Raw genomic sequence first — 9640 nt, forward strand, 5'->3', positions numbered from 1 at the left:
TTCCAAATTTACAGTAAATACCAGTGAAGAGTTATCAAATATGATATGCATTTTTTAAAGCAATATGAGCTGCATGTTTGACATCGGAAAATTTTATTGTAAATTTGTAATTAACTAATTTAATGACGGAAATATAAATCATTTATAAGCTTTTGTTGTTCATATTTGTGATGGAAAATTTTTTATTATAGGTTTAATTGAAGCAAAATTGAATAATTGTCGTCCTGTACAATAATGATTTCTTATATAACACTGTATATTCGTGTCGTACGGAAATATTTCTTCTGAAACATTTTAAAAATTTTATTTTGGGCTAATTGATTATAAGGGTTTAAATTACATACAAATTAATCATAATCATGATAATAGCATATTTTACCTGCAAAATAAAATTTTCAAACAGCTCATATTGCTTTATAATTTTTTTTTTTTTACAGAGTAAATCTGAGTTAAAGATCCCTATTCTTTTACATGAAAATATTTTTGAAAAATATTTTCATGTAAGAAGGTAATATGAAAAATTTTTTTTTTGGGAGTAATTTGAAAAGGAAGGGGTGGGGAGGGGGACTGTAAAAGAAAGTCAACATGACCAAGATATTTGCTATAGCTGCTTCTACATTTTTCAACCAAGTTTTTCTTCAAATTAGGCTTATTTCGAAATGTGTTCCCCTTCCTCTTTAAGAACAAGCATGTAGCATCATTTTTGAAAATGGGGAGTCAAAGAAGAAAACTCAACTTACCTGGAAAAAACTGGAATTTTTTTAAAAAATGCCCAGACTTGAAATCCGTAAATCCCAAAAGAAAATTTAACATGCATGTGAATCAATAAAACAAAGCTTTATTTGTAAATACAAATTTATACTAGTAGTAGTACTATAGGATGATTGTTTTAATGTTTTTTTATTCTTGGACCAGGTATGCCTTTGGAGTGTAGTGGTAAGGACAACATGCAGCTACGCCGTAAGTTGGGCGGTGGTGTGGCATCGGCTACCACGAGGAATAAGGAAACGGCGCAAGGAAACGGACGCTGCACCACCAAAAGGAAAGAAAGCAATGAAGGCTGGATCCACCTCCCAAGTCAAGGTACTTTTAATAAAGAAAAGTAAGATCCACCTCTCCAGGCTAGTTTCTTTCAAAAAGAACAAATTTCATTTGCTAAATCATAAAGCTCTATCTTTAGCATGATCAAAGAAACACATCTGACACATTGTATAAAAAATTTAGAAGGAAAGAACTTTAAGATGTCATTCAAGATAACAAAGTTGAAATTTTGAAAGTAATTGTAGCTAGGAAACTGTCTCAGGGCTCGACATTAACATTTTTTCCTATTTGTCCATTCGGACAAGTGACCAAGATATTTACTTGTCCGAACTTCAACTTCACTTGTCCAAAAATTTTTTAATGAATATCTTGAAAACAATTACTTAAAAAATTAAAAAAAATTAAAAGTGCTTGATTTATAAGACTAGTGTTGTTATTGATAAATAAGACAAACACTTATTAAACAAAAGTTTATTTAGATTTCCTGATCTGACAACAACATAAATGTTCGCAAGTGAATCTTTTTTCATATCAATAAAATATATTCCAAACCCGCAAACGTCGTAAGATCCACACCATGCAATAGTATGGCTGCAGTTAGTGAACATCGATCCCGATCAACTGTGAACTTACATAGCAATTGATATCGGGATCGAAATTCGGGTTTATATGCTGCTTCCGTTTTTATTCGATAAACTTAATTCAATAGATGTTTTATTAGTATTATTGTTATTTGGAGACTTCTTTACATAAAAAATCACTTGTCCAATCGGACAAAAGCCCAGCAGTATTCACTTGTCCGTATTTTTTTTCATTGGTACCGGACAAGCATTAATGTCGAGCCCTGTGTCTCAAATTTGATGACAAAGTGCATGCTTATTATTTGACATAACAGATTGTGATTCTAAATTTCAATTTGATAAACTGTATAGAGCCACACAATTAAGCTTCCTCTTTGGTTCTTTATTTTTAGGAGATGCAGCAGAACACCACCTAGGAGACAGAGGAAAGGTGGAATATCGATACCTATCACCATCGACCACCAAGAACCATCATCATGTTCATCAGCAAACTTCATAACTTCCGTCCCTGAAGTCAGCAAAGCAGGTATGATCCACCACACAAATTCTCCTCTAGATCACATCTTGACAAATTCAATTCAAATACCTGTTACTTACTGCTAAAAGAAAATGAATGAAATTATTACTTCTTATTAAGGCTCCTATATAGTATTACATGTAAGTTTAATTAGTGAGGAAATGGAATTGTTTAAAGGAATATTGTAGCAGCTTTTCTGACAGCATGTGCAATGCATGCTTACTTTGTTAGTAGTTTTAAGTTTGTTGTTTTTTTTTTCAGCACACAAGAAACCCTTGAAAATCTTAAAAGAAAATCCAGAAACTGGCTCTCCTCCCAGAATTCCAATGCTGGGAACCATTTTTTCTCCTGTCTATCATCAGTTGTATGAAGAAGGTAGGGGCAATAGAAAATTTTCTTTTTTCTCCAAAAGTAAAGTAAAAATATCTAAAGGATAAGTAGATTGAAGTTCACTGGTTTTTGCGTTAAAAGAATTTGAAATTTGATATTTCAGTGATTTATAGGGAAGTTAAGGGTAAATAAGATCTTTTCAACAGTAAAACTTCATATGACTTTATGAGGGACAAATATTTCCAAAGAGCTTTTGCCTTTTTTTGATTTGAAATTCCCAAATTGAAAGGGTATTGGACCCTGCAGGGTTCGACGTTAACGTTAGTCAGTTAGTCTCAGACTAATACATTTTCATTCAGACTAATAAAAATTGTAGCTAACTAGTCCAACGGACTAATAAAGTTTTCTGGGGAAAAAAAAAAGAATTTACTGATGCTCAAATTTTCGACAATTTTCAAATGAAAACCTGGTATTTATTTCTAGCTTTCTAGCTTCTTGGCGGGAAGTTAAGTAATTCTGAGTCAATTTGGCGCTTAATTTTAGGACTCACTGGTATGAAATTAAACATTTTAGCGATCATGATATGGTATAACACATAAAGAAAGATGTAGGATGTTTAGATGATGTAATTATGTATAGAGAAAAACGAATGAGATCGGGAATACGATTGTAGTTCCTTATTGTGCAATTTAAACAAATTCTTGGTATAAACATTTCATGTAAATGCTTTGTTTATTTCAAAAAAGTATAAAAAATACATTGCAACATTAATTCTATTCATTTCTTATTATTATTGATGGACTCTTAAAATTGACTGCGGACTAGTAAAAGTAAAGAAGCACTAGTCCGGCCAGACCAAAGCCTAAGAATGTTAGTGTCGAACCCTACCCTGTACCAAAAAGCATCAATTAATTAAGCCATGGAGATAAATCAACCAACCTCATAGTACTTTGAAAATTTATCATCATTAGGTTAAATGTGCTTTATGGAGGTATTGCATTGCATTGTTCTATGATTAAGCATGTTTAGTTGAAAGAATGTATATATTCAGTTGTACATGTACTAAATATTTATATCCCACTGTGCTTTGTTTTCAGAATATGAAGAGAGGGAGGGACTGGAAACCATTGCGAAGTCCCTGGATTTTGGGAGCATGACAGTATACCAGGAAGGGGAGGAGTCAGATGGAGCCTCATCAAGTAAGGGTCAAAGGTTAATGGTTAAATAAAACCCCCACCCACCCACCGCCTCGAAAAATGGTAGTGATTTTTTTTATACTAAGGGTATATATTTTCCAGTAAATATTTTTGAACTACATTTATGTAATAGTATTTTTCCCCCTCCAAGCAAAAGAAAAAATGTTTGACCTTATAAATTTTCATACCATGACACGTTTTCCTTCTACTTGACAAAAATGGATTGTTTATCATGTAAACCTGTTACTGCCCATCAAACTAAATATATATGAACATGACAATTGCAACCTTTTTGTCTATCCCCAGCCAAAGAAAACCAAGAGCCCTTTGATGTGCCCCTGGACATTTGCACCAATGAGAAGATGGACATAGAGGACAATAATAACCTAGTGTGTGGGAAGACCGAGACCATCGAGTGCGAGGCCTTAGATGACGGCGAGTATCAGGAGGAGGTGATGGCGGACGACTTCGATGCTGAGCCTTTTGATCCGTAGGTCCTTCAAGCTGTTGAAAATGAATGAAGATGATAAATGTAAAAGTTAATAATCTTTATGGGATCAGTTTTAATGTCCATCTCTACTGATGAAAATCCTTTGGGGACTTCAGGCCATAGAGAAGGTTACAAACTATAATTTTTTTTCCTCCTCTGCAGGCCATAGAGAAATTATATATTCAAATGATGTCAGTATTGTGTTGACCTATCTTACAAATTATTGGAGAGTCAATCAACCTTAACTTGAAATCACTGGTGATTGTTATACAGTTAAATTTTTTTTTTCCCTGTAGATTCCTCTTTATCAGAAGTTTACCCCCGTTGACTGACGAGCTCAGAATGAGACACCCAGCCCTCCCCCTGAAGACTCGCAGCTCTCCTGAGTTCTCACTTGTCCTTGACCTGGTAAGCACACCTAGTAACCATGATCCGGCAAACAGTACTATCAGTACTTTGATTTATTATTCAAATATTTTATATAATCATACTTGTACATGTATATATAAATTATACTGTACAGCAAAGAGGATGGAACATACCACTAAAGTAAAGCAAGATTTAGCACTAGATAAAACTGCTGTAATAGGGCTTACTTTGTTGAAATGTTTTTTTCCTACTTTCACTTTACTTACTTTCTGTTTTGCTGCAGGATGAGACCTTGGTTCACTGCAGTTTGACGGAACTAGAGGGTGCAGCATTTACTTTTCCTGTTCTGTTTGAAGAGGTCACATACCAGGTATAGAAACAAATTTTTGTCGGGATCAAATTTCATTGATTTGTCATTGAAAATGTTTTGTGGACCTAAAATTTCTTTGTTTTCAAAGTAACCCTAGTCAGTATATAGTCCTATGAACATTGTGTGTGGAATTAAATTCTCAATTATTGTTCCCTAACAACAAAGTAAATGAAATTTGATCCATAACAAATTTGTTGTTTTTATACACATCTATTTGTACACTGTACAATGCTATTGAAAATCAATTTATTTTGCAAGTTAAAATTTTTTGGTTTGAGGAAAAATGTTGGTTCATGGGGTTTTGAGTTTGTGTTTATAAAATTATTGAGTTTTAATTAATTGCAATACATCTATGAATATGTCCTTTAGAACAGTCTCTTCCTACCTGAAAACAAGGAAAATTAACAGGAAAATCACTGATTTCAATGTCCTAATTATGTACATATGTAAACAAGGGGAGTAAAGAAAAGAAATTGCAATCCCTGATACATGGTAATGTTTACTTTGTAATTCATTCTAGGTGTTTGTAAGAACGAGGCCCCACTTTAGGGAGTTTCTGGAGAAGGTCTCCGGAATGTTTGAAGTCATTCTGTTCACAGCCTCCAAGAAAGTCTACGCAGATAAACTCGTCAATCTACTGGATCCCCAGAAACAGCTGATCAAGTAAGTCGTCTTTAGAATAGTAATATAAAGCAAAGAATTAAACAGCTGATCAAGTGAGTCATCAATAAACTGGCTTTATATAAAGGCAAAGAATTACAGCTGATCAAGTAAGTCATCTATAGAATAGTAATATAAAGCAAAGAATTAAACAGCTGATCAAGTGAGTCATCAATAAACTGGCTTTATATAAAGGCATAGAATTACAGCTGATCAAGTGAGTCGTCTATAGAATAGTAATATAAAGCAAAGAATTAAACAGCTGATCAAGTGAGTCATCAATAAACTGGCTTTATATAAAGGCATAGAATTACAGCTGATCAAGTGAGTCATCTATAGAATAGTAATATAAAGCAAAGAATTAAACAGCTGATCAAGTGAGTCATCAATAAACTGGCTTTACATAAAGGCACAGAATTACAGCTGATCAAGTGAGTCGTCTATAGAATAGTAATATAAAGCAAAGAATTAAACAGCTGATCAAGTGAGTCGTCAATAAACTGGCCTTTTAAGGCAAAGAATTAAACAACTGATCATGATAAAGTTAGTAGACAGTAGAAAGGCCATATAAGGCTTAGAAAACCACAGAATATTTATGGGTTTTGTCCAAAAGAGAATACAGCGTGAATGTCAATAGAAAAATTAATTAGAAGTTTATAACAAGTTCTTTTGTATTATACTTCAGTAAGTTACTTGTAATGTGGGTCTTCTGTCGTTGAATGGTTCTTCAGTGGTTTAATTATGATGGACATTTTTTTTTTCAAACAGGCATCGGTTATTCCGTGAACATTGTGTGTGTGTCAATGGAAACTACATCAAAGATTTATCCATTCTGGGTCGTGACCTTTCAAAAACCATCATCGTGGACAATTCACCGCAAGCATTTGGTTACCAGGTCAGTTTTCAGTTTTATCTTGTCTTGAAGGTAATGACATAGAAAGAAATCTATTACATGTCATTTTCATACCTATACTGCTGGGGCTTTGAACCCAAAAAGTAGTTTTTTTATTAATCTGTGTTTTAATGAGGCTCTGGAGCCATAAAATATGGATGAGCTCACCTTTTATCTTTGTCTCACTTTTACAAAAGGATTATAAGGTGGAAAATTAAAACATAGATCTGATCAGTTAATATAGTTTATCTTCAGTTTCAAGGCCACAGAGCCTTATACAGTAATGATTATATCAAGAGAGATAACTCTTACAGAATCGTTTACTCTTGAAAAGATTATTGTTACAATGTATATTTATGTATTGTAGCTGGCCAATGGAATCCCCATTGAGAGTTGGTTTGTGGACAAAGATGACAGAGAGTTACTCAACCTTGTACCATTTCTACAAAGTCTAGTGCACAAGGTAGGAAGTTGGGAAAAAGCTATAAATATAATGATTTTGGAGTGTTAAACCCTGTTCAGTCTCTGATTGCTAACATGCACTTGAAATATCATTACCCCATATTTTTGCATAAATTGTTTAGCACCCCTTCTGTGTATACCTAATTATATAGTAGTCAACAATGACTAAATCAGAAAATGTAAATAATAAAATGACATCTGAAATGCAATCTTGGTCGTGACAATTCACATTTCAAAAAGACTGTCATTTTCCCCCCTAGTTTGTATAAGGAAAAAATTTAAATTCAGATGAGGGCTTTTCAAGAATGACAGCATTTACCCAGAATCCTCTATTTTTCAGAACGAGGATGTGCGTCCCCATATCAAGGACAGGTTCCGACTCCACGAATTATTACCACCATTACCTGGGATAGACAGTTCAGAAGGTGAAAGTTCAGATGGTGAAAGGTCAGAAACAGACCAATACATGCTGGATACAACTTAAGTGATATTCATTATCTGAGGTCAAACGTTCAGAAAGTTGAAAGTTCACAGATGTCAAAAGTTCAAAAAGAACCAATAGAACCTGGAAATTACATCGTGTTTGAACTTGACAAGATAAAAAACTGTTTGATGGGTTGTTCTTTGATTTTTGTTTATATTACGTAAGTTTTGATGTTAATCAATTTAAACATGTCAAAAATTTTTTTTAAAATGGAGGCAGAATATTTATATATGTAAATTAATAGGGCAGAACTTTAGCAATATTTTAGGTTTAATCATTTTAGTTCATGTAGTTATGACCGGTAACATTTAAGAAGTCCCCCCCCCCTTTTTTTGTGACATGGACACATTTGTAAAAAGATTGGATTGAAATCTTTTGTTTAGGCTTGTTATATTGTGTGATATACACAAGAAAACTGAAAATGTTTTTAAACTCGAAACAGTATTTATTCTTCGATGAAATTTTTATTGGTGAATGAAATAATTAAAATGTTTTGTGAATACAATGTTTTTTTTTTTGTTTTTTTTTGTAAAGTACAAGTATGTGTATGAATATTGTCGTTGTAGATATTGTTAAAAGTATGAAGTTTATTCTTTTCATTGACAGTAACTTGAATGTTTCATTTTTCATGTTCTTTCTTTCTTTTTTCTCTTGTTTTAACTGTAGCATGAAGTTATTATTATTTGAAGCTGTATTATGAATATTTTTTTTTGTACATAGTTATTGTACAGTCATCCGTTTCTTCTTATCTGTTTTTATCATGACCTACATTTATATTTCCATGTGCTTGCTTGTTCTCTACAACTAGTTTTCTTTGGTCTATTATTCAAGTAAGAGTATTTCTTACAAATTGCACATAACACACATACATAAAATATACATTATTGGTCATGGTCTAAGATAATGTAAAAGGTTAAAATGAAAAAAAAATGTTGGATATTGTCAAGTTCCTGAATCAGAAAATAGTATTAGTGTTTTTTGTGGAAAAAATTCTTTTATGAAAAGAATGTATTTTGAGGGGAGCATGAACATTATAAATAACTATTGTATTTTAACAGTGCAAATTTTTGATGATACATGTAAACAAATGTGTTATTTTAATGTGTTATTTAAAACCAAACCAAACATTTTTTTTCACCAACCATCAGTTTATTTATTGAAATGATTTTTAAAATGTGTGTATATTATTTTTATTCTTTATATCTAGGGTAGTATTTTGTTTTATTTAATGGTGAGGCAGCGACTAATTTTTTTCAATATTGTATCACAGATGTTGCATTTTTTGAAATTTGGAAAAAAATATATTTTCTATCCTTGATGTTGCAAAAAAAAAAAAAAAAAAACAAAAGGCAGGCAATTTTTTTAAATCAAATACTTGCAGACACATTTTGTGAAAGATCTCAGAAAACCATTTATTTTATTTGTAACCAATTTCTTGTCGAACTATTTTAATTATGCCTCCCTTCGAAGAAGGAGGGCATATTGCTTTGCTGCTGTTTGTCGGTCGGAATGAAATCCGTAAAATATTTTGTCGATCCACTTTTTCCGTTCATTTTTTTCGCAACCGTTGCACATACTGAAATGAAATTTGGTATACAGATATATCACATGAATATCTAGGTCAAGTTCTGTTTCGGGTACGATCACGCCATTTTTCAGAGTAATGCCTTTTTTCCTTGTTTTAACTTAGAAAAATTTCAATTATTTGCAGTTATCCATTCATTTTTTTTACAACCGTTGCACATACTTAAATGAAATTTAGTATGAAGATATATCACATGAATATATAGGCCAAATTTTGTTCTGGGTACAACTAGTTTTCGCCTATTTTTGACAGAGTTATGCCCCTTGGACTTAGACACAATTCCAATTATTTGCAGTTTCCGTTCATTTTCTTTGAAACCGTTGCACAACTGAGATGAAATTTAGATATACAGATTTATCAGATGAATGTCTAGGTCAAGTTTTTTTGGGTAAAAAACCATTTTTCACAGAGTTATGCCCCTTGGACTAAGAAAAATTTCAATTATTTGCATTTTCCGTTCATTTTCTTTACAACCGTAAACAAATGTGTTATTTTAATGAAATGTTAGTATGAAGATATATCAAACATTTTTTTTCACCAACCAAGTTCTATTTAGAAATGATTTTTACCATTTGTGTATATTAGTTATGCCCCCTAATCTTTGTAAAAATTTGTTTTATTTAATGGTTTCCGACTCATTTTTTTTCACAACCATTGCACATG

At 32.4% G+C, this 9640-nt stretch overlaps 1 protein-coding gene across 1 annotated transcript; it reads left to right on the plus strand.

Annotated features, from left to right (window-relative positions):
- The first annotated feature begins 917 nt into the window (after positions 1-917).
- On the plus strand, positions 918-7595 carry LOC134247116 (CTD small phosphatase-like protein 2). Its single transcript, XM_062729454.1, has 11 exons — positions 918-1102; positions 2015-2148; positions 2401-2514; positions 3567-3668; positions 3972-4155; positions 4452-4563; positions 4808-4894; positions 5415-5557; positions 6323-6449; positions 6814-6909; positions 7249-7595. Exons 1-11 carry the CDS (start codon positions 918-920, stop codon positions 7390-7392), a joined length of 1428 nt encoding a protein of 475 aa, XP_062585438.1. The 3' UTR covers positions 7393-7595.
- The last annotated feature ends 2045 nt before the right edge of the window (positions 7596-9640 follow it).

Source organism: Saccostrea cucullata, unplaced genomic scaffold, assembly GCF_032062105.1.
Source record: "Saccostrea cucullata isolate Sc308-1 unplaced genomic scaffold, CSIRO_AGI_Scuc_v1 ctg8689, whole genome shotgun sequence".
NCBI classification, from domain to species: Eukaryota; Metazoa; Mollusca; class Bivalvia; order Ostreida; family Ostreidae; genus Saccostrea; species Saccostrea cuccullata.